At 39.0% G+C, this 26,327-nt stretch overlaps 1 protein-coding gene across 1 annotated transcript in view; it reads right to left on the bottom strand.

Moving 5' to 3' along the window:
* The window catches only part of GUCY2F (guanylate cyclase 2F, retinal), a 101,443-nt gene that overhangs the window by 63,833 nt on the left and 11,283 nt on the right, over positions 1–26,327 (bottom strand). The window contains exons 3-6 of the mRNA XM_012751368.2: positions 18,697–18,998; positions 6,080–6,434; positions 4,590–4,674; positions 249–345 (exon numbers count right to left, since the gene is read on the bottom strand). Coding sequence (XP_012606822.2) covers positions 249–345; positions 4,590–4,674; positions 6,080–6,434; positions 18,697–18,998 — 839 coding nt within the window. The remainder of the gene's footprint in view (positions 1–248; positions 346–4,589; positions 4,675–6,079; positions 6,435–18,696; positions 18,999–26,327) is intronic.

Raw genomic sequence — 26,327 nt, forward strand, 5'->3', positions numbered from 1 at the left:
TTAATTTTAATAATATACTTTATTTAATCCAATATATCTAAAATATCATTTTGACATATAATTAACATTTTTAAAATTTTAATGAGATATTTTACATGTTTTTATACTAAGTCTTCTAAACCCACTGTGTATTTTGCTCTTATGGAACATCACAGTTCAGACTAGCAACAGGTCAACTGCTCAATAGTTACTTGGGGCTTGTGGTTACCATATTGGACAGGGCAGCAAAAGAAGGGGCTATACCTTACCTTACTGCCAAAATGGGGATTGATAAATGTTATATCCTCCAAAGTTAGTAGAATTCTGTTGGGTCCTTTAATTAACTGGATTTTATTTATACGACGCCTGAAACAGACACGAAATCAGAAGGTCACATGAAGACTGGATGTTTTTGCAAAGCTAGGGTTAATTTGACCTTAGATAGCAGTTAAAGAAGATACATGATAATTGGGAAGATAATCACACAGGAATTTTTACCATAATACAAAAGGAGGCAGCAACCCTGGCTTTCATAACTTCCAGAGTTATAAAGACCAAAAGAGAAAAATGAAAATGCTCTTGGAGAGACACTGAAAGAGAGGGGTGAGGGTGCTGCATGGGATTTGTATCTTAGACTAATAAAATGGTGATCCCACATCAAGGGCACATTCAAAACAACACCTCTGAATACTTTTAAAGAACTCAACAGCCTTTCTTATATGCCAGAGTATCCATCCTAATAATATCAGGGCCAAAAATCATTAATGGCCATTTTATAGACAAAAACACATTAAAGAAACAAAACAAAATTAGGCAAATTGTGTGAGATCCCCTTGCCTGAGGCAGAGCTGGAACTTGAATCCTTGGTCCCTGGCTGTGGGCCCAGATTTCTGCCCATAAGACCACTTGTCTTGCACAGTTGCATCTGTGCGTTGCCAAAGCAACAGGTTGAAAAGTGGAAAAATTCAATCAGTTGGTTGCTTTGTCTACATGATTCCAAACAAGTGGGCTGACTGAGGTTTTTTTTTTTTTTTTTTCCTTTTACTGAATTGGTCTCTTGTCTGAGCATTACTTAGACACAGTTTAAACCTGATTCTCTCCAAACATGCCCATTAATTTGCAGTGAATGTAATTATTTTCTACAAATCAATTACTAGACACTTAAGAGTTTATGATGTCTACCCACACAGTCAGGTCGGTCTGACTGGGCAACTTGAAGATATGGAGGGAACCTTGAATCAGTTGGTGTGGTCTCTTTGTTCTGGTTTGTCTTCGGAGCTCTGACAACTACAATTTGGCTTCTCTGTTTCCATACCCCATAAATGGTCACTCGGTGGAATGTATTAAAGCCAAGAGCCACAGTGGAGAAAACAACCACTGAAATGCAACTTGACAAAATGCTTTGTCAAGTTGTTCTACGAAGTCTACCATGTCACTGTAGCTTTAAGTACCAGCAACCCAGTCAGTTTTTCTCACTGATTTCACTGGTTTGTAAACAAACAATTAATGTGTTTCTAATTGTCTGCCAACAAATATGTCCCTTATCACTGTGGGAGCTGCTGCCCTGCAGAGAAAATTAAAAGAGCCCCATAGTGAATTCTTGGGTAGAACACATGAATCTTTTGGCAAAGTAAAGCATCACTCCCTAACTTATCTGTTTCATATGTGTAGTGAATTGTCTTAATGCAGGCACACCTGTAAAAATAATCATGCTACAGAGTCCACTCTAGTAGAAAGCAAACTGGACTCTCAATCCAGAGACCTGGGATGCAGTACAAATTCTGTCATTAATTAGCCAGGTGCAGGTGACCTTGGATAAATAATTTAACCTCTTCATGCCTCAGTGTCCTTATCTATCTAGCAGGATAATAGTCCTCACATTTCTCGCTTTATAGAGTTGTTTTGAAAATCAAATGAGATAATATATTTGAAAGCGCTCTGAAAAGCGTGAAGCACTATGAAAGTATAGGGGCTCATTATTATCATTATGATCATTAGTATAACAAAGCAGGGAGAGCTTTATAGAAAGGCGATGCAATCTGGTTCGGAGGAGTAGGGAGAAAGGAGGAGTTCAAAGAATCCTTTGTTTTGGGGTGGTTGGGTTCTTTGCACATCTTTCTTTCTGAAAAAAAAAAAAAACTTAAACAATCAAAACACACAGAAAAGGAAGGAACAAAGAGTCACTCTCCTGCAAGTAATCACCATCTATTACAGAATCTCATCAGCCGCTCAGCTCTTTTGATTGCGCCCGTGGTGGGCAGAGAGAGGGAGGAAGGCAGCAACGAGGGGGCATCTTTTGTGCTTTGTTAGCTGAAGAACCAAGGACCAAGTGACTCTGGGAAATGATGTACCTCTCTCCCATCTCTGCATTTTCTGTGACCGCTTGAAGTACCAATTGTCTCAAACTCATTTTCCTCTCCAATCATTTTCCTCTCTAATCATGTCCCTCTCCAATCATTTTCCTCTTCAATCTTCGCCCTTCAGCCCACCAACTCCAAACAAACCCCTCCCCTCCATGTTTTTTTTTTTTTTCCTTTTTACCTTCCCTTTCCAAGAATTGCAGACTGGGCTCAAAGACTCAAAGCCCAAAGAACCAGTCCATTCAGTGGGAAAGACCAGTGAGAACTGTCATTTGGGAGGTTGACAAATAACATAAGCAGCTGAGTGACTCCATTTTCCACTTTGCCATTGGATGTTTTCCCATTGGGTAGACAGAATCTATTACTACTCAAATCTCTCTAGAGGGAGAAGCTTTTGGATTGGATGGCATTTATTTTCACTAATGATGTTAATTAAATACTTTATTCTTTGGCTGCAGCTAAATTAAAGATATTAAATTTCTTCTCTTAGCAGGAACATGTCACAGTTACAGAAATTAAAAGAAAAATTTCCCTTGAACTAATGTCTTTATCAAGTGTGTTATTTATTTATTTATTTGTTTGTTTATTTATTTATTTATTTTTGAGACAGAATCTCACTCTGTTGCCCAGGCCAGGGTGCCGTAGCATCAGCCTAGCTCACAGCAACCTCAAACTCCTGGGCTCAAGCTATCCTCCTGCCTCAGCCTCAGTAGCTGGGACTACAGGCATACACCACCATGCCCGGCTAATTTTTTGTATATATTTTTAGTTGGCCAATTAATTTCTTTCTATTTTTAGTAGAGACAGGGTCTCACTCTTGCTCAGGCTGGTTTCGAACTCCTGACCTTGAGTGATCTGCTCACCTCGGCCTCCCAGAGTGCTAGGATTACAGGCGTGAGCCACCGCGCCAGGCCTCAAGCGTGTTTTAATGATTCATAAGCTACGTAATATGCTGTGTGGCTTTATCAAATTTCTAACACTGGGGAGACTGAATAATATTAGTTTTTCACAGCAATGCCAACATATTAAACACTAAGAATAACACCTGTTATGGTTTCAATCCAGGATTTCACAGATTCATTAAAATGTCAGAGCTGGAAGGGCTCCTAAACATCAACTGATCCAATTCCTTCATTTTACAAATGAGAAAATTCTGTCCAAGAAAGGTTAAATGGCTTGCCCAAGGTCACACAGCTATTTAATACACTCTAGACATTTTTTCTTGAAACTCACTAAAATAGGCCCACTCCTTTCCCTACCAATACATGCCATATTGTTGTGAGGACTGCCCTTACAAAGAGGTGACAAAGGTGTGGTTTGCAGGGTGAAAGGGGTAAAGAGCAACGTTTGTGAGTGATTTCATTTTTCACTTTCTCCCAATTGTTCTAGTATGGAGAGGGTCCAACTGTTAAAATGCAAAGTTTACAAGAAAGAGTTAACCCATTAAGCCATCTTCAGCCACTTATTCCTGATTCTGAAATAGCTCATTAGATTATTTGGTCACCGGTTAAGGGATCTGAAAGAGGAAGACAAAGCCTTAATGATAATGATGATGTTGATGATTAGATAGGACAGCTTTTGTCCAAGGAAGAAAAACAGTAGAAATCTGGAAAGTGATACCTTGGACAAAAGGCATGAGTGTCAAAGTAAGGATCCAGGGCTCCCCACAATCAGCAGGACAGTCTCGTGTGCCTGGGAAGGGGGTGAGATCTAGCATTTATTGAGCACCAACTATGAGTCAGGTACTGTTCTAGGTGTTTTACTTATTTTAGTTTATTTAATCCCCACTACAATCCAGTGAGTTAGCACCATTATTTCTAGAGGTTGGATTCTGGCCAAAGTCTGCCTAAATTATTGGAATTTCTTAAATATCCCAACTCCGTTCCCTACCAGTACATACCATTTGGGGAAGGAGATGGTTATAGGAGACTCTGCCAGGGGAAGAGGGAGCACAGATAGGAAGTAGATGGGCCCTACAGTATAGTTCTCTTATTTCACTATTGTGTTGAAAGCCAGATCTACTCACAGGCAACAACACTGACAACACAGCTGAGGAAGTTATTCTTGGCATCATGAAAACACTTCACTCTAAATAGGGCCGGTAGGGATGGTAAATCACTATGGAAAAAAGAAAATCAGTGGGTCATGTAATGAGGCAATTGTACTGAAACATGACTTCCTGGAAATCAATATTAACAAGGCTATTATGGGCTTGTATTTTTTATATACCAAAAGAACAAAAAAATGTACCTTATAAAGTAAGCAAATCCATTAATAGTCAGCAGGGCTATAAGCAAAGCAAGGCAGACCATCATGGCAAAGGCAGGGTCGATGCCTGCAAAGAGCGAGAGGAAGAGGAAGAATGGCATTATCAGAGAAAGGCAGTAAATAAAGGGCACCACAGAGTGACTCTTCATGCTTTCTGGTGACTCTAAAATCAAGCTGCATCTACCTAACCTAATTCCATTTTTCTATAGCACAGTCTGTCTTGTTGACTTTATGGACACAGAAAGCAATTTCACTGTTCTGAAGCAAAACCACTCACCACTCTGACAATAACAAATCACATGAATTAAGGCTGACCAGGGTGTTTCTTTGGAGGAAAAAATCCACAATTGGAAAACTTTGAGTACCTTAATTTAAGTTGGACATCAATAGAGTTCTTGAGAATAAATATGTTATCTCACCTGTGAAGGGTAAGTATTATGTTGCCTTCATAAAATGAAAGACCTTTTTAATTCACCCAAGCCCACCGACCTCATGAGTTATAGATGAAAAACATAGTACTTGTCCCTCAAGGATGAGGGTGAGTCAGGTTTTGATAATTAGTGTTTTCGGCAGCATGTAAATTGGCCTTCGTAAAATCTAAATATTTGGATAGATTACTAAGATTTCAGAGGGAAATATATAATGATGTAAGTGAAGAGGTGGTTGGGTATGTCATGTTAAAGCAAAATAGAAAACAAAGCCCATTTCAAATAGATGCATTTGGTTTTGGAAAGGTGTGGTGTACACTTGCATAATAATATGGGTCCTTGGCAAAGTTCCCCTCTGGATCTCAGAGATTTAACAAAGTTTCCTCTCTTCCACAAGCTGGAGGAGTTCCACCAATCAAATTGCAAGTATTTACTGGATGTCTACTGTGTTGGGCAGTTAGGGGGCTTAAGAATTATTAGCTCTGGTCCCTGCCCTCAAGGAGCAATATATTTGGGAGTGGGGGGCAGAGATAAAATCAATACACAAGAAACAATTGAAAAGCAATTTTGTGCTCAGCTGTGAGGTACAGACTTTTACTTCAGTGGGAGTTCCAAGAGGTGAGGGTATAGACATAGTATTTCTGTGATAGTGGGACCTGATTTAGCAGGATTTGGATTCATCAAGGGACAGGTAGGTATTTTTTCTAGCAGGGGAAATAAACACAGGTCATAGCCTACAAAAGACCAAGAAGAGAGCTAATGCCTTCTTTGGGAAGTAACCTCTTTGGGAAAGAGTGGGACACTTTTAAAAACGAGTGATGGGGAGGCTTTTAAATGGTGGATGATTATTCAAGGCTGCAAAGTACCTCTCATTGTTCTTATTATTTTAAATTAACTAGATAGAATGCCAAGAAGTTTATATCACCTGAATGTAAATGACTGATTTTATGAGTGTTTCAATATTATAATATGCCTTCTTCTAGAGAGGTTCCCTTATAACCCAAGCTGAGCCAAATTGACTACTAGTGATTTTCCATTCCTTACCTCCTCGGCAGATCTTCCCTTCTGCAAACCAGCATTTTGCATCTGCTCTAGGGGGCCTTCCACCGGGGAAGTGAATAGGGGTCCCTCCGAAACGTAGCAGCTCCGTTTCCATATCCACAGTGTAGGTGCTATGAAGTTCCCATTCTTTCCAGTTGGTGTCCAGGATTACATATTCCGAAATTCCATTTCCATTTGAATCTGTCCTTATCAACTGGTTGAATCCATAGAACTGCATGTTTCTGGAATGCTGAACCAGGCTGGCAGCACTAGCCTGTCCATTTTCTTTCATAGCATTATTCATGGCTTGTGCGATAAAGTAAATTGAATTGTAGATGGTTCCAAACAACGGTGAAACCTATTTTTAAAAATTACAATTATCTTGAGCCCTAGTCGCCCTAGAGCAATCTCAGCATATATTCCAAGCCTGTGTTCATTATTATGGGTTGCACGTCTGAGTGGAGTAGAGCTATGAAGACCCAGAGGAAAAAAAATTGTTTCTCAGGACTCGCTTGGTTTTTCCTCTGAATTTTTCTGTTTTTCTCCCCCAGGCCTTCACATCTTTAAATATATCAAATATGACAATTTTATGAGTAAACCAAGTCATACACAATAGAGTTTTATGCTCCTAAACTAAGAAAGTGATTTAGAGTTATAAAGGGCACTTAAAAGCAAGTATGGAATAAACTAGGGAAGTTCAAAGAAAATATAACAGATTAATTACTGGTGCACTATACATGCTAAAATCATTTTGCTGGCACTACTAGAGTGGTAGGTATGTGTGGAAAGGTTGTAAATAATGAGTTTCTATAGCCTGTATCTGTGTTCTGTCTTAGTTCAAAATGTCTATTTTTCTAGACACATGTTCCTGAGAGAAAGTGAACACTTGAATCCAGTTTTAAACATATACCCCCCATAACACACATGCGGAGACACGCACGCACACACATACAGACATCCACACTAACACATATACACCCACCTATATAAAGCCGAAGTTTATAGTATATAGAGAATGTAGGACTTCAGGAAATCCTACATCCTATTGGTGTGCAAAGTGGCAAAGCTTCAGTGAGAAGCTACCGTAAAACGGTAAGACTGCTATAGTGGATGGTAACACTACACCCGCTAAATAAATAAGGTAAAAGCAACAATATCTAAACACTATGCCTGATGCATTGCTCATTAACCTTTTAACTTTATTTTTGGAGCAAACCTTGTATCTTCATTCCAAAAAGGCAGAGAGAAAGAATGAACAAATCCTCCCATCTCTAAGCCTACCCCCACACACACCAAAACCACCACCCCCACACTCATCCAGCCATGGCTTCATGGTTTTCCATAACATTTCACTTCTAGGATGGAGTTCAAGAAAGCTACGGTCATGCCATTTTACTGAGCTTCTGGGAAAGCTGATACTTGCTACTTTGGTTTCGCAAGGTCTAGAAAGCTAAACTCCCACTTTCACCTGATCACAGAGAGGAGGTTTTTAAATTGGGTGAATTGTTTTTGTGTTGGAAATATAAGTCAAGACGCAAAGAGGTATAGTAGCTGGCAAGACACTGTCATGCCTTGTTAATGTAGAGCAGGGGGTTGTCAACCCTAGCTGCACATTAGAATTATCTGAAGAGTGTCAAAAATATCAATTCCAAACCAGACCAACAAAAAGAGATACTTTAAGTATGAGACCCAGTAATTAGTATTATTCAAAGCTCTCCAAGGATTCTGATATGCACACAGGGTTTAAAAACAACAGTATAGAAGACAACACACTATTTTGTGGTCAGTTCCCAATGCCAGGATGTTTGGGCAAGTCACTTATCACCTTTCTCTGGGCTTCAGTTTTGTCCTCTGTGAAATGATGATACAGAATCATGTATGTCTAAACCTTAGAAGTCATCTTGTCTAGCTATCTTACTTTATAGATAGGAAAGGGAGACCCAGATAAGTTAAATGTTCTGTCAAGTTCACTCACCTAAGCATAAAATAAGGACTAAAACCCAGGTCTCCTATTTCTTAGTTTAGCATTCTTCATTGGAGATGTTCTCTGTGGTCATTTGTGGTTCTAAACTCCTGCAAAAATTCCTAACTCCTGATCTAGTCTAGGGACCAAATTTAGTTTGCAGTCATTTTGATTTGCCCTGTATAAGGGCTCTTCTTCATCTGTATGATCTCTTCACATTGGAGTGCCCCACAGCTCAGTCTTTGGTTCTCTTCCCTTCTCTTCCCTTCTCTTCCCTTCTCTTCCCTTCTCTTCCCTTCTCTTCCCTTCTCTTCCCTTCTCTTCCCTTCCCTTCCCTTCCCTTCCCTTCCCTTCCCTTCCCTTCCCTTCCCTTCCCTTCCCTTCTCTTCTCTTCTCTTCTCTCCTCTCTCTCTCTTTTTTGAGACAGAGTCTCACTCTGTCTCCCAGGCTACAGTGCCATGGTATCAGCATAGCTCACAGCAACCTCAAAATCCTGGGCTTAAGTGATCCTCCCACCTTAGCCTCCCAAGTAGCTGGGATAACAGGCATGCACCACCATGCCTGGCTAAGTTTTCTATTTTTTGTAGAAATGGGTCTTGCTCTTGCTCAGGCTGGTCTTAAACTCCTGGCCTCAAGCAATTCTCCCACCTCAGCCTCCCAGAGTGCTAGGATTACAGACATGAGCCACCATGACCAGCCTGGTTCTCCTCTCTATATACACTCACTCCCTTCATGATCTCTTTTGTTCTCATGGCTTTAAATACCGTATCTATGCCATAACTCTCAGATTTATACTTCCAGCTCAGACCCCTCTCCTAAATTCTAGACTCATATAGTCAACTGCCTACTTTGATATCTCTACTTGGATGTTAAATTTGAATATACTCAAAATTGGACACCTGATCTTCACCACAAATCTTCTTGGTCCATCTACAATGAGTCTTCCCCAGTTTTTGTTAAGAGCTACTCCATTCTTCCAGTTATTCAGGCCAAAAACCTTGCCCCACATAACAGAGCTAACTACTAGCAGAGCAGAAATCAACATCTCAGTCTCTTGGATTTTATTCCTCTGATCTCCCTTTACCACTCTGCCTCAACATGCACTCTGTAGAAATAGATCATGAATGAATGACAAGTGCTGCCACCAAGGCATCCACATTTAGTTGCCTAGAACACACTGAGGTCTCTTAAGAAATTTTCACTAATTCCCCCTCCTGACATTCTCAGACATTTGATTGTCTTTAGGATTTCTGCAGGAGCCTGGCTATTTTCTAGGGCTTTGGTAGGTTATGACAATAAGTGAAGGATGGAAGGTGGAGTATAAAATCAATACTAGTAAAACAAATGAGTGAAAAGCCACAGGGCAGCAAGCTCCTGAAAGCTGAGAGAATACTAGTATTCTGTTTTGAGAGGCACAGAGCCTTCTGGGAAAGAAACTGCATCTACCTACAGCCAAAAGCAAGGATTGGAACTCAAAAACAACACCCCTGCCTCTGGGTTGACCCATTACACTGGGTTTTCAGCTGGCCAAGCTGTGCTGCCCTTTGTGCTCTCCGATTAACCCGTTAGAGCTAACTGACAGCAACTTCCCAAGATAACTGAAACCTAAAGCCTGTTCTTCAGGATTCTCTAGCCTTCACCACATATCTCTCTCTCACACACACACACACAATGCCCCACTCTCATTCTGAGGGCTTGGATTTGTGTTCTAGTTGGTTTGAGTTCCTCTTTCACCCACTGTGCCCTTCAGTAATGGGAATTTTCTTTTCCCATAAGTCAAAGTCATGCTCTGTTAGTATCAATCACAAAAGGTCTCTAATTGCACTTGCTGCAAATAATGAGAAAGAGAAGACATAGATGATGGGACACGGGAAGAAGGGACATTCTCCATCACACTCTGTCCTGGCTTCTCACTACAGCTCCAAAGAAGTAAGACAGGATTGGCAGGAACAGGTCAGACAGATGACCTTGTTGACATAATAGCCCAGAAGTGTGAGACCACTGATGACTCAGTCTATTGTTTTTGCCTGCTGTACAGACGTAAATCTGAATGAGTTGTTTAATTATGAATAAATGAATGATGATTAAATCATATCATTGATTTTTATTCAGTAACTTTAGATGCTGTACCCTAGACTTTTACCCTAGGCTTTTTAGAGCTTTCATCCAAGAAAATAAGGTCTGGATCAGAAGCAGTGATATCTGAATTTGTTCAATTTACTAGGTCATGCTCTTGTTAAGTTGACTATCATCAGTTCATATTTACTGTGTTTGAGAAGACACAAAACTGGCTTTCAAAGAATTTTGTCCTTAGAAGTGTACACTAAAACGTGGCATGGAAAGCCATCACTTGAGAAACAAAATGGCAGCATCACTTTTGAACAAAAAGCCAGGCACATACAGAGATCAAGAAATGAAAGGGTAATTGAATTCCTGTTATTAAAGGTGGTACCTCCAATAAAGCATGATCTCAACCTTTGGACTTAGTCAAAAGATCAATCTATTTGATGTGATGCTCATGAACACAATGCCCTTATTTTGTATAGAATGGAGTACAAAGACAATTGTACACACTGTGAGCTGCAGGGCACCTTTTCTGACAACCTGTCTGGCGGGCCTCATTCTGGAATGCTCCAATACTAACCACATCCTCTTCAACCTAGCATCCCCCTGTCAGGCACCCATATTTAGAGTAATGGAAAAAAAAATAGGTATAAGGAACATAAGGTTCCCAAGATTGCTAAGAAATTCAGAGGATTTCCTTTGCTTCACCAAATAAGACTAAATTTTTGAAAAAATATCCAAAATGCGTGCTCCAGCAATATGCATTTGTAGCCAATAGAATTTCATTGAAAACAAGCATTGGGAATACAATGAAAAGGGAAAATGCAAGCATCAGAACCAAATTCAGAAGTCTAATTTGTGCCAAAATATAAAGGTACAAAGTGATAATCTTTGTCCAATCATCCTGAGACCAAATTAGGAATTTTGTCACTGGTGTCCCACCTGCTAAATCCCTCTATTTTGGTTTACTGTTCTCTTTTCACAGGTCCTCATAAAGCCCTAGTACCTCCTATATCAGAGGAAAACAAGCCAGTAAATCTATTCAAATCAAGGTATTAGTCACTTATCAATGTTACTTTGTTTGAATAAAGCATTAGCATTAGATATTATAGCACAGTGAAATAAAACACTACAATAAGCCTAATGTGTGGTTAAATATTCAGGTTCTGATAGCAAACTTGGGTTGAAATCCCAGCACTGCCACTTGCCAACTGTATGACCTTGAGCAAGTTACCTTGAGCCTTAGTTTCTTCATCCATAAAATGTAGATATTAATATCTAATTTGTAGGCTTTCTCTGTGGATTCAGTGGGATCATTTATGTAAACTACCTGGTACAGAGTAAACACTGAATACACAGCAGCTGTTATTGTTTGCATTTCAGAAGAGGAGCACAGGGCTCTGGTAACATCATCCTGGAAGTATAGTGTTTCAAGTCCCTTATCTCAATCTTGAACTTGTGACCAATAAGTATTAGAGTCCCAGTTTTAGACTCAATGTCCTTAGCACCCTGAAATGATAAAATTGCTCCCCTTCATTAGGGGAAGGTCTTGTTTCTATTTTGATCTCCATTATCCCCTGCACAGTTCTTGACCCATGGTAATAATAACCATAACAACTTTTATAATAACAATAATAATAATAATAGTTAATGTTTATTGAAGGGTTATTAGATACCAGGCAAGCTCTTCAGTGTATTAATTCATTTAATTCTCACAACAACCCTGTGAGGTAGGTACTTTTATTATTCGCAATTTAAAAATGATGAAAAGAAGACATAAAGAGCTTAAGTAAACTTAGGGCAGTCTGCCTTCAAAGTCCATGCTCTTAACCATCATGTTATATCTGAGCTTAATAAATATTCACTAAATTAATATTTACTAAATTAAATATTTACTAAATAAAAATTTACTAAATTAACTAAATATTTACTAAATTTATTTAGTAAATAAATATTTACTAAATTTACTATGGTAAATTCACCAATAAAAGAATATCACATGCACCCTTTTGTGACTTCTTTTTTCCTTCATGACTTTCCATGAACTTCCTGATTAAAGATAGTGAAATCAAGATTATTTTATTCATTCTCTTCCTCCTTTCAAACATCAATCTCAAACAACAAGGAGAACAAAGAACAGAAACACTAAACCTCCATATCTAATGGTATTAGGAGACATTTGTAACCCTAAACCACAAAATATGAAGATGGAAAGCTGCTACATAAGTGGTAACTGATTTAGCAGAGTGGAGGGCAGCCAAACCTAAGTACCTGCAGAAGGGAATATTGATAAGAAACAAGCATGTCTACCCCCTCAGAATCCTGGAAAGGCTTAGTAATTAGAGGCACTAAGTACTATAGAAGTGGGGGAGAGGGTGAACACTGAAAGAGGGAGAGCTCTTTGAATGTCTGTGTAAGGAGCACTTAGACATCTCCCATTCACACCTCTACCAAGAAGAGCAGGAAGTAGGTTAAACTGATTCAGAGCAGCTCCAGAGCTGGGACATTAGACACCAAGAAGTTGGAAGTGAGATGAGGCACCAAACACAGTGATGAAGTTAAAGTCTTCATGCTTAATGGTGAGAATCCCAGTCTCATTCCCTCAACATTGCTTCTAGAATACTGGCAGATAGGATTAGGACTCCCAAGAAGGAGATTGGAGGACTCTCTCTGAAGAAAGTGACTAGCTCAAGAGCCAAGACTTACAGATATTGACCAAAACAAACAAACAAACAAACCAAAAACAACTGGTTACCCAATTGCCCTATACTGAAGCCCACTGGTCAACAGACCCATCATGCAAACAAACCTTCAAATCTGCCTTTTAGAGCTTCGTTCTCAAATATGAACAGACAACCATGATCACCAGATACCTAAGGAAAGCTTCCAACATGAAGCAGAAAGACCAAAACAAAGAAACATGAAAAATTAGGAACTGGGGGGAAAATAGAGATAAAACAGAGAGAAGAAGAAAACTGTAAAGAAACTATAATGATTATCCTCAGGGAAATAAGAGAAAATACTATATTGATAAAACAAAAGCTGGATGCTATTAAAATAAAATAATCAAACAGCAAGGATGAACTCTTAGAGATTAAAAATATAACTAAACTGTATTTTAAAAATTACTAAAACAGTTAGAACACAAAGATGAGAACTTTCCCAGGAAGGAAAAGTAAAAGCAAAGATATGGACTATTCAAAAGAAATAATAGACAATTAAAAGGCCAACCCAGGAAATCTTACATGTAACTAATAGTATTATTTCCAGCGAGAACAAAGACAATGTTGATGAAGAAATTATCAAATAAATAATAGAAGAAAATTTCCAAGAAGGACTGAGCTTCTAGACTGAAAGGCCCCACCAAATGTACAGCATTATATATGTCAAGGAGTCAGACATCATCATGAAATTTCATAACATCAGAAATAAAGAAAAAATCTTAAAAAGCTTCTGGGGGAATAGAGAAGAATGAAAATAGGTTGCATCAAAACATTAGGAATAAAAATGACATTGGTGTTCTCAACACCAACAGTAGAAATTAAAAGACAACATATCCTGTCTTCAAAGTGCTGTGGGAAAATAATTTTTAACTCAAACTATCAATCAATAGTGAAGATATAGAATGACAACTTTTAAGACATGCACAATCTCAAAATTTTGCCTCCTTTGTAGCTGTCTCAGAAACTACTAGAGGATGCGCTCCACAAAAATGACAGAGTAAAACAAGAAAATGGGAGTCATGAGATTCATGAAATAGTGGAGCCAGCACAGAAAGAGAGAGAAAGGGAATTTCCAGGATGATGAAAATGCAGATCCCAGCAAAACAGTCGTGCAGAAGTCTTAGGAAACAACACATTTAGACTGGAATAGAAGGGCAGAGAGCCTCTGCAAAAACAAATGAAATTGAGAAGGGATTTAACAGGCTTTACCAAGTATAAAATTGTTTTGAGAGGATTTTACAGCCTTATCAGAAAGTGTGGAAAAACTTAGAAATTCAAATTAAAGTAAGCAAATTAAAAAATAAAGTGATTATTAACTCCAGTAAAAATTAAAAGTTATACATGACATGAATTATAACTATAGTATATCACATAGATCAGCAATTAATGACATTTTACATAGGCACAGTATTAAAAATACTAAATATGGATTTAGCTAAAAATTGTGGAATAACCATATTGAGGGTTTGAAGGAGGGTAAGGAAGTAAAAAAGGGCTAAAATTCCTCCTCAACTATAATAGGAATGCAATAAATAATGCCCAAAATGGATTAATCAGGAGACACCAGTAGCACTATTGTATTTAGAAACATACAAGTAAATACCAGACTAAAGAGCTAAAAACCATGAAAGTGGTGGCTTCTGATGAAGGATAGGAATGAGGCCTAGGGACTGCTTTGCTGTTGATACAAACCTTTTAGCATTTTCTGACCTTTAAAATTATATGCATGCATCACTTTAATAGTTTTTTGTTTGTTTTACTTTTTAAAGAAACAAGCGTATAAATTAAAAGATGTTACAAACCACTGCTATAGGTAATATAGCTTATATATAGAAATTTCAATTTCATTGAAAGTTATTGGGCAAGAGAGAAATACAGCCATCTTGCTAATGCATTTCCTTACTGTCTCTCTCGGTAGAATTTAAGTCCCATAAGGGCAGAAACAGGTGATGTGCTAGTAAATGTTTAAGAATAGCTCTATGAAGAGGAAAACAGCTCTTATTCATAGCGTTTGCCAATTTTTGTGGTGTATATACTACTACCATGCCTGATTTCAAGCTACCAACGTGGTGCCAATGAATGCAGGCTTGGGAAAAGATGTACACAATCAACTTTTGTGAACTGGCTCCAACACATCACCAATAGAAACCCTGTCTGTCTTTTTACTATTCTATCTGGAGTTCAACATAGTACCTAGCACATCACAGGTGCTCAATAAATAGTTGTTGACCTGTTAACTGAATAGGGGAAAAAAAAAAAGCCCAGGGGTAGACAAACACTGAACTACATAACTTTTGTTTTGTTCTGGTCTTTTTTTTTTTTTTAGACAGGATCTCACTCTGCTGCCCGGGCTAGAGTGCCATGGCGTCAGCCTAGCTCACAGCAACCTCCAACTCCAGGGCTCAAGCAATCCTCCTGCCTCAGTCTCCCGAGTAGCTGAGACTACAGACACACGCCACCATGCCCAGCTAATTTTTCTATTTTCTGTAGAGACAGGATCTTGCTATGTTGCTCAGGCTGGAATTGAACTCCTGAGCTCAAATGATCCTCCCACCTTAACCTCCCAAAGTGCTAGGATTACAAGTGTGAGCCACTGTACACCTGGCCTGAACTACATAATTTGATCTGAGAAGATACCATTTAAAATTCTAAAAGCAAAATAATTTTGAAAGCTGGAAATATTGAGAGACCTTTGCCAGTAATCAGAATCAGAATACTTCAAGAGAGTAGGAAGCTGAAGTCAGATTGTAACTTAGATTCTAGGTCACCATCAACCAATAAGGTCATCCTGGCCTCAAAGGAGAAAAAGTAGAAAGAAAGATAGCTGTGAGCCAGGCACTCTGCTAGTCACTTTATACATATTACTTCATTTAATCTTCACAATAATCCCAGAAGATATAACTCACTAACCCATTTTATATGTGGGGAAACTGAGACTCAAAAGTCTAAGTAACTTGCCCAGGGATACACGGCTAGTAAGAATGAGAGCTGGGCTTTAAACCCAAGTTTGCCTAATTCCTTATCATATGCTCTTTGTGCTATACCGGCTGCCTTCAAAAATATCTTTGAACAAGGGAATTTAGGGAAAACAAGGTTTTGTTTATTAGAGATGTGAAGATAATTGTCTCAGCCTTCTGTAGTATTCTTTGGCTATGAAGGTCCAGCCTAAGCACCTGCAAAGTGGGGAGTCGAAATGCATCCAAACAGGCTTTTTTTTAATAGGCTCTGAATTCTTTGTTGTAGCTCACTCTATTCCTTGTCTAAAGCAGAGTGCAGGCTGCCTAGCAACCAAGCTAATGGCGTCTTTTTTTTGCCTTAATTACCTTATGTTTTCCACAAGCTCAAATGGATTGGAGCAAATATCAAGAGTAGGTCTGAGTTTTTTATATCAATATAACTGCTCACATATATGAACAGTATGCACACACATATAATGCATGTATGCGTGCACACACACACACACACACACACACACACACCTCCCAGCCTCCCTCTATCCCATGATTAAAGTAGAAAGATGAATTAGGCTGTGTATATATGACACCATATCATTGGCTAAAAAGTACAAAAATTCACCATCTGGTTCCTTGCCTATAAATACAACATCAAACAACTGGCTTGACTAACCATTCTTAGCAATTTGAGGGATTCTTGCAATTCTCAACTAAATTGACCAGTTGTTTTCAGTTACGTGTGTGTGTGTCTCCTAAAAGTGAGTGATATTCATCATAAACTTATCAGTATTAATAAAGTTCGAATCCAGCATTGTTAATATCTCTGCTAGTCACTTTTTTTTTATTAGAACAAGAATCACCAAAATCTTTGCTATCAATCTTCAGGACACAAAGAGATATGTAAACCTAAGTTTCCTCTAAATCACTATGCAGACAGAGAAGCAGCTGACAGGATGAAGAAATAAAGGGAGGATAAAAAGAATATGAGTATCAGACACAATCAGCTGCCTATCTGACAGCTTTCTTCCTTGCTAACAAAATCTCAATTTTGTTCACACTTTTCCAGCAGCTATATATTTTGTTTACACTTTTTAATCACAGTGGTCACATTTCTCTTTCCAGATTATTGCTTTAGGCTTGGGTATGGGACACAATTGATCAAGAAGGTATGAGGAGAAGTCTGCTTGGGGAGCTTCTGGAAAAGATTTCCTCACTCTTAAAAAGAGATACAAGAGAAGGACATTTCCCATTTTCATCTCTGAACATTTCCACCTGTATATGATGTCTGGAATTTTGGCAGCCATCTTGGGACCAGGAGAGAAACCAGCACATGAGGGCAAGCTAGCATGCTATGGCTTGTAAAGTGGAAAGATGAAAAGAACTTGGTTAATTGATGACATCATTAATCTGTTAAATTAACTGACCCTAGGGACCCGGCACAGTGGCTCCCACCTGTAATCCCAGCACTTTAGGAGGCCAAGGCGGGAGGATAGCTTGAGGCCAGGAGTTTGAGACTAGCCTGGGCAACATAGTGAGATCCTGTCTCTACAAAAATAAATAAATAAAAATTAGCTGGGCATGGTGGGATGTGCCTATAGTCCCAGGTACTTGGGAGACTGAGGTGGGAAGATCGCTTGAGCCCTGGAATTCAAGGCCAACCTGGGCAACAGAGCAAGAGGCTAGCTCTAAAAACAAAAAAACAAACCCTAGATCACCCCTACCTTCGAATTTTGAAAAAGAATTATTACTTAGGTCATTTTGTATTGGGCTGTCTATTACTCATAGCCAGAAGCAAGATGACTAATACAGTATGCTAGCAAATGCCAGTGCTTTTAAACTTACATGTGTGTCATTCTAAATACTTCCAAAAACGCCTACTTCGTACATCTGACCTCCAAACTCTAGAAACTCCTCTGTATTTTTCTAATCTAACTGATTTCTTTTGCCTTCTCACCTTCCTCTTATATTCCTTGTATTCTTTCTCTTTGTTTTTGTCTTTGCTCTCCATTCTTTTCTCTACTATCTTCCCCTCCCCACCCTTTGGCTTTCTCTAAGCCTTCAGTGGCTATGATTGGAAGCTGGAATATATCTATATATACATTCATCTATACATATTTAAATATTATTTGTTGTATATTGGAAGGACTTCTTTCCCATTCCAAATTATTCCTTTCATATAGAGATAGGTCTCCCAGCAAAAAAATTCCTGGCCTCTCTTCACCCACTTATTCATTCCTCCCTACAAAGGAGGAATGACTTGATCTGACTGGTTAGTTTGGAAGGAAAACTAAGTATATGTATCTTATCTTCCTTCTCTGGGAGTGGGCTACCTACAGGGAGCATGTGCTCTGCTATTCTTCTCCAGATAGCACATTTTACAAAAGACCTGCCCTCATGGTGCAGGACTACAGTGGTCCAGTAATGCCAATGACCAGGTGGAGAAGTTTGTTTAATCCTCAGGTTCAGTATGGGGAAGCTCAAATGCCTACAGGTAGAAGCCACATCCTCTAATACCAGCATTATCAATAATAAAGGTAATAGTTTCCTATATACCAACTCTTTTATCTCATTATTGAATTGGTTCTGAACTTGAGTCCCAAATAGGACTTCTTTTCATTAGTCCTCCTTGAACAGTACCAGTATATATTAAAGTTTTGCTCCCCTGTTCTTAAATATATTTATTCTTCATAACTGTATGCTGTCATTGCGGGCTGCTTAAAGATAAAAAATAATTCTCCAACAATGTGTCTTTGTTTTATATATGTTTTTTTCAAACTAAAGGTGTTTATAAACTTGTCTATGATTGCCTGCTATTGATTGAGCTTCCTATGGAATAGAAGCTGTTGATAGGAAAATTGTTTACCATAATGATGTTGTGGATTCTCAGCTCATGATAACTTGAGAGTTTGCACTTACTTGATCTGACTCCAGCTTCTCAGCAATTTCACCTCTAGCTGCTGCCTCCGTATAGGCTTGATAGAAAGTCTTTTCTTGGGATTCCACTGTAATGGTCAACACAGCATCATAGGCTTCCCGAAGCTTTGGGTTCTTCCTCAGGACCTGGTAGGGGGTGTGCTTATAAGGTAAACTGTAGAGCAGGGCATCATAGGGAACAAAGACATAGGTTCCATCAGTCATTTTCAGATCATGAGCCCATTCCAAGAGATGCATCTGAGTCTCTCCTCCAATCAAGGCTGAATGCATACACATGATGATTACTGAAATCGACAAAGTGAGGAAGTTATGGCAGCAATATGTTAGTAAAATCCAGTACCAACAACTACAGATGGGACAAATAAATAAATGTTTTCTAACAAATTTATAAATAATGTACATCTTAGTCTTCCAAGATGAACAAGATGTTAAGGTCCTAAGCTAAGGCTGAGATATGTTCAGGGACTCTGGATTGGGCATAGGGACAAGAAAGATGTGCCTATAGGCTGCAGAGCCTAATACTAGACAGGAACAAGAACTAGTATAACAAATGGGAGGTAGCAAAACAAAGAGGCTTTGGGATTGGAAGGCCTAGGTTTATATCCTAACACCACAAGTTATTACCCTTGGGTAAATTACTTAACCTCTGTACCTCACCCATAAAATAGAAGTAACACTATGTACTTCATGGGGTGGTAGTGGTGATTGAGGAAAACAATTCATATTATGAGCTTAGTACATAAGCACTCAATAAATAGTAGCTACTAGCATACCTAAGAATAAGAAGGCTAGGAGAGGATAGGAGATATTACCATAAGCACTATTGTTTTTTTATTGTCCATCTCCTATAAAGATGCACTCCAACAGATTTTGACCAACTGCTCTCACCCTTACCAAGGCCATTATAGACAATGAAAGATACTAATTCACACTCATCTGTAAATGCTCCTATAGGTTGAGTATCTCTTATCCAAAATGCTTGGGACCAGAAATATTTCATATTTTGGGGAGGATTTCAGAATATTCGCTTTATACTTACCAGTTGAACACCCCTAATGCAAAAATCTGATATCCAAAATGCTCTAATGAGCACTTTCTTTGAGTGTCATGTTGATGCTCAAAAACTTTTAACTTTTGGAGCATTTTGAATTTTGGATTTTCAGATTAAGGATACTCAACCTGTAATATTATTATGGGTGATATGTTCAACTTTTTAAAATCTAACTTCCCTGTAATTGGAATTAATTTTCGCTCAATTTAATTCTTCCTAGACTCATGAATCTATGCTGTTTGGCAAGGCTATGCTAGAATAGAGTGGATTAGAGGGGGCCACGGTTGAAGAATGGCAGCTAGTTCATGAGACCGAAATTCTTATATCCAATTTCTCCCTTGGCATGCTAAATGAGTTTAGTTTAAGCCCACTTGTGCTTCAGTGCCCACATCTTTAAAATGTAGATTCCAATGCATTTCACAGGTACGTTGAGTAGTTTAATTAGATAATGCCTGGCAAGTATTCTGAGCTCCTTGTAGAAAGGCAAAGGTCCTATTGCCATTGTTAAAAATTAATTATATATGCTTACACGGAACCTTTAATCTCAGGAACTAAGTGTGCTTAACTAAGTTCAATGACTGGTCTTTGGCATTTACATATTGCTTCATCTATTTTCAAAAAAACCTTCTTTACACTTGCTAAATACTTCCAGAAAGTTTCCCCTTTGAGCTAGAGCTGGTATCTTCAGTTGTTAAGGTGCAACTAGTAAGTTATGAAGTTGACTTACGCACGCACACACAGCATAACTTGAGTTTTGAAATGACCATTAGCTTTTTCAAAATAATTACCCTAAGAGGTTTTACATACATTCCGATGCTCAAACCTGCCTTAAAATTCTCTAGGGATATCTTTGGAGCTAGTTCATGAGCCACACAAAGAATTCAGGCTCACTTGTTCACAATCACACATTGTATATAGGAAAATGGAGTGCCGGAGAGGTCTGACAAGGCAAGAGTTGGATTTATTATAGAAGGAGAAACTAGAACTGAAGGCCCCTCACTCTCTACATTTGGCTATACCATTAAGCATGAACTGGTTTGGTCAAATTACTCCAGTCACAGGTCCATTGAGGGGGGAAAATGAATTAAGTCAGGTACTTCAGGTAGTTGGCCAGTTTGTCCAACAGTTACCCTTGGCAGATGGGTTAGTATTACTTAGCATCGTTCTTCTACAAAAGCAGAGATTAAATGACTTGATCAAGGTTATACAATAGAAGTACAATTCCATTTAATTTACTTAAAAGGATATTAAAATTACTACGTGGGAAATGTTAAATAGAACTAAGAGTTTTGTGTTAATTGAAATACAGCAAATATTTTAACATACACTATGTGTAGTGGGTGTTATGATGGTGTACCACCCAGATACACACTTCAGGACTGAAGCACTCATTCCACTAGCTGCTAGGGATGTTAGCATCTGATAGCTGATACATATCGGAGAATTTCCCCTAGCTGAGGAGAACCACCTCTTCCAATGGAGTACGCTGGGGCTGGCTGGTGCTAGTTCACAAGAGCCTGTGGTTAAATTTTCAGGGATTTTGTGAGCCAGTTAACATCATGTTGGTAGCTTGAAATTGGCCATAATGGAAGTAATTACACAATGGAAATCAACAAACACTACAAATCAGGGCTTTTTTTCCCCGGAAGATCTGGCTGTTAAACAATTATTACCACACACTGTATCTCTTTCTCTGGGTAAGCCTGCACTAATGACTATTCAACATGGAGGTAGAATGGCCCAGTCTCCTTATCTCAATGCTGGACAACTCTGAAGAGTCATATCAGCTCCAGAGCTCCCCTTGGGACTAGTCAATGCCTTTGTTGTGACTACTGCAGTTCAATTCTTCTGTCTGCCCAGTGCTACTGCCTTGTGTCTCTAATAGGGGGTGTCCTTGAAGGCATTCATCCAACAAGCTTCCTGCACTCACAGCTCCATCTGACAGACTGTTTTCCAGGGAAACTGACTGGTGACACTGGGTTATAGCCCCCACCTTACCCTGAACTGACTTCTATCATGGCACTTACAAAATCTATTGCCCTTATTTATTTATGTCAGCTTCTCCTATGAAGGTAGCTCCTTGAGGCCAGGAACTGTGTCTTATTTATCTCTATATCATTGTACATGTTACGCACACAATGAATGTTGTTAAGATGAATGTTTGCAAACTAATAGATTCTTCAAAGAGGAGAGGTTGTACACTTGGGTATTTTTTGTGTGTTCCTTGAGATGTGAGACATGAGCATATTTGGATTGTTAAGATGGAGAAACAATTGGAAGCGATGTTTGCTGGGTAGGTAGAACTACCATGCTGGTCTTTAATGTCATTAACTATGCGCAAGACCTTAACCTCAACCTGAATCCTTCCCCTTTAATTTTCTTTCATTGGCCCACACTGATGACATTTTGGACAAAGGATCCTAGCCAAGTGTGGTGGCACATGCCTGTAGTCCCAGCTACTTGGGATGGTAAGATGGAAGGATCTCTTGAACTAAGGAGTTCGATACTGCAGTAAGCTATGATCATGCCACTCACACCAGCTGGGGCAACAGAGCAAGACCCTGTATCTATTAAAAAATAAAACAGTAAAAAAAAAAAAGGTCCAAATTTTTATAACTAAGAAGACCCTTTGAGACCAACCAGCTTAATGCATCCTCAACATTTTATAGATGAAGAAATAGAAACCTTGAGAGGGAATGATCATAGGCTCCTCTATTTTTTGTATGGCAAAAACTTGCCATTGAACATGATTAAAGTAGAAAGTATCAATACTGAATTTAAACAATAGAATCTTAATTTAATAGATTGAGTGCTTCATCAACAAGGATTTGTAGATGGATCTGGTCTACAAGATAATTTTACTAAATAGCTTTATTATCTTAAAATTACATTCATTAAAATGGGATTTGACCTGTAAGTTGTTGTCAGGAACGGATTAGCGTACAGAAATCTTAAATCCTAGACAAGGCCCAGGTCAACAGGTAGCCACTGAATAATACTAATTTGTAAGTTTCCATCCTGTCAAGCTACTGTTTAGTCAAAACAAGGACCAAGAAATACACCCTCCTGAAATCACATCTCTCTAGGATATGATATTGTCACTCTCTCTGAGCTACCTGAGCCCCACTCTAGCCATCTGGCAGCTTTATCTTCATACTATGGCACTGACTATGGCAGAGGGTCTAGGACCTTCTCTCTCACCCTCAATGCCAACAGAAGAAAATACAATAAAACTCCAGAGAAGCCAATTCCCAAGTTATTCAACTCCTGTTTCTTGTCCTGTATTTAAATACTCTAATATTTCTTTGAGATAGAAGAACTGTGTTTCTCAGAAGACAAACTTCACTTTTTTGTTCTTATAGTTTACTGACTATGGCATCCTCCATGGAGGAAACTGGACCTAGACTAACACATTGTGAGATGGAAATGGTTCCACTAGCTAGTGTTAAAGACATCTTTAGGAGCCATATTCATATTTGTGAGCCCTCAATATCACTCTCAATCTACAGAAATCCCCATTCTACTGCCCTTGCTCTTCACTGTAACCCTTTCATGACATTTCCTGCCACTGACATTCATTTTAACCTATATTGTTTTAACTGCTATTGAGAAAGGGGAAGGAAGGCAGGCCAGAGGAGGAGGGGGACATGCAAGTTTATCCCAAGTCTCACATTCCCCCAGGACTCACCCTCATCTGGCCAAATTATGAAAGTAGATTCACACCCTCTTCCTTTCAGTTTTCTCCTAACCAGTCTATAAAATGGCTGTTAAAGAAGAGGGTGAAAGGCTTGATATGTTTCTCATGCCCCAACCCCAAGTGTGATTTAGTGCAGGCAGCCTTCAAAGTACACTTTAAGATCACTACACTACATGATGTATGGCTATCTCTATCAGCTGAGGATACCCCACACATTTTCGGTCTTAAGTCCTGAGGCCACGACTTACTTAACTACCACCAATGTTGAACTGGTCCAAGTAACTCAGCATGATGGAAGACACATTTAAGGTCTCTTAAATGCAGGCAGCTCAGATGTTTAGAGATTTCCTCTTGTGCTGAGTCTTCAATAAATTATTACTGATAGTGGACTCATTCATGAAAGCAAATTGTCCTTTTACCATTTATATTTACTTACATTTATCTATACCAAATTTCCTATCAGCACTAAGCCTCCTGGTCATACTAGGATCAGGATCACTGTTACTGCTGTAGAACAACAGGGTGGACACCTGGTACCTTGAGGCGCTTAAAAGAATTTCATCAGTTGGCCCAGAAGTGAAGAAAGAAAAACAGAAGGGATGAATTATACACCATATACAGAACATAAGATCTCAAGTGATTATGCTTCAGGAGCAGATCTCAAGTGGACAGGAGGCAGTAGAGCATAGGTCTATCATTAGACCAGTGGTTTTCAAAGTGTGGCCCCTGGATCAGCACCATCAGAATCACCTGAGAAATTGTTAGAAATGCAAATTCTGGGGCCTTACCCCAGCTTCCTGAATCAGAAACTCTGAAAGAGGGCCCCACCAATCCGTGTTTTAAAAAGCCTTCCAGGGGATTCTGGTATTAATACATACTTAGATTTGAGAGTCTCTGCTTTAGACCAAGCTGAATACATATCCTGGCTTTCCCATTCACTAGCTATGTGACATTAAATAAATTATTTAACCCCTCTTAGCCTCAGAAGTCTTATCCATAAAGCAGGTAAACATTAATTGGCCTTATTTTATAGGGGTGATGCAAGAATTGAATGAAATGGTCCATGCAAAGCCCTTGAAAAATTGCTAGCACATACTAAACTCTCAGTAAATATTAACTATCATCATTGCTGTTATTATTATTTCTCTTATGTATAAGAATCTTAGATAGATGGGAAGAAGATATCCTGTCCCTTGCAATATGATAGCAACCAGATATCTAATTTTGGAAGAACAAGAGAAGGCCAATATGACTATGACATATTTACTTAAGATCATATTATAATGAAGTGTTCCCAATTTGGAAGGATTTAAAGGAAGTCCCAAATGGTCCAACATCATGGTAAGCCCAAATTGAAAGCATTTCACAATCAGCCTAGCATAGGGCTAATAGGCAAAAAGATGTGGAGAAAACAGGAGGGCTTGGAACAGCCATTTGAAAAATTCTCTAAAGAGCTGTAGGCAGGGCCTCCTGCTACCTTTTGCAGGAATTAGAAAAAGAATCCCTTCTGGGTGAATGCAATCCCACGGGTGTTCTGCTTGGCAAGTAGATGCTCTTTGTGCCATTGGACAAAAACCTTCAACAGGGCTCATGGTTTAAGGAGCAGAAAGTGGACTGGATTTTAGTCTTCAAGCCCAATCAGCTAGATTGCCTTGTGCAGGACACAACCTACATAACCACACATAGCAGTCCTGACTATAAGTTGAGGCCTTTGTCTTTGAATAATATGTCTCCTATTTGAGTTTGTCAGAAATAAGGAAAATCAGTAATCTCAAGGCTTAAGGGAAATGAGTTGAGAATCTGGGAGAGACCAAATCCCCCTGCTCTGGTACTTTACCCATTATTTGGTGTTTATAATGCCTACACCTACCTACTTTTTACTGTGAGAGTCACAGATGTCTTAAAACTTGAAAGAAAACAGCCATCTTCTGGATAATCCTAAGGATTAAATGAGATGATCTATGTGCAAACAGCTTGTAAACAAACTGTAAAGAGCTGTTTACATGTAAAGTCATCTTGTTGTTGCTTTTATTGCCTCTATGGTAGGATCTAATAACACTTCTGTTGTTTCCCCTTCCAAGATCCTGCAGCTATTATTATTGTTATCATTATTATTATTATTATTTTGAGACAGAGACTCACTCTGTTGCCTTGGCTAGAGTGCCATGGTATCAGCCTAGCCCACAGCAACCTTTTGCTCAAGTGATCCTTCTTCCTCAGCCTCCCAAGTAGCTGGGACTACAGGCATGCGCCCCCATGCCCAGCTAATTTTTTCTATGTATATTTTTAGTTGGCCAATCAATTTCTTTCTATTTTTAGTAGAGACGGGGTCTCTCTCTTGCTCAGGCTGGTTTTGAACTCCTGACCTTGAGCAATCCACCCACCTTGGCCTCCCAGAGTGCTAGGATTACAAGCATGAGCCACCACGCCTGGCCATATTATTGTTATTATTACCTTTACTATTAAGTATATCATTGCCTTGGTGTTATGTAAGCACAACTTAAACAGGTTTCTGACACTCTAACTCCAGTAAGGTACCAGTAATATTCCTAATTGGAAACATTAATCTATAAGAAGAAAGGTGGCATACCAGCCAGTAATAGGCTGCTCTTCTCTCCCTTCCCTCCGCATCACCACCATCACTACCACCGCCACTGCCACTGCGACATGGCAATGCCATCACTGTTATCAGATCAGGCAAAAACAACCTTCCAACTATTTTTATGACCTCCAAATATTGTCCAGCCCCTCCAAATAAAGGGGGTCTCTTTGCACTTTATTTTGTGCATTACAAAGGGTCCTTCTCTGAAGATTTGCTTTGGGATCCACAGTGTTAAAAAGTAGTCTCACCATAGGCAAAATAGG

The sequence above is a fragment of the Microcebus murinus genome, chromosome X (assembly GCF_040939455.1).
Source record: "Microcebus murinus isolate Inina chromosome X, M.murinus_Inina_mat1.0, whole genome shotgun sequence".
In the NCBI taxonomy this organism is placed as follows: Eukaryota; Metazoa; Chordata; class Mammalia; order Primates; family Cheirogaleidae; genus Microcebus; species Microcebus murinus.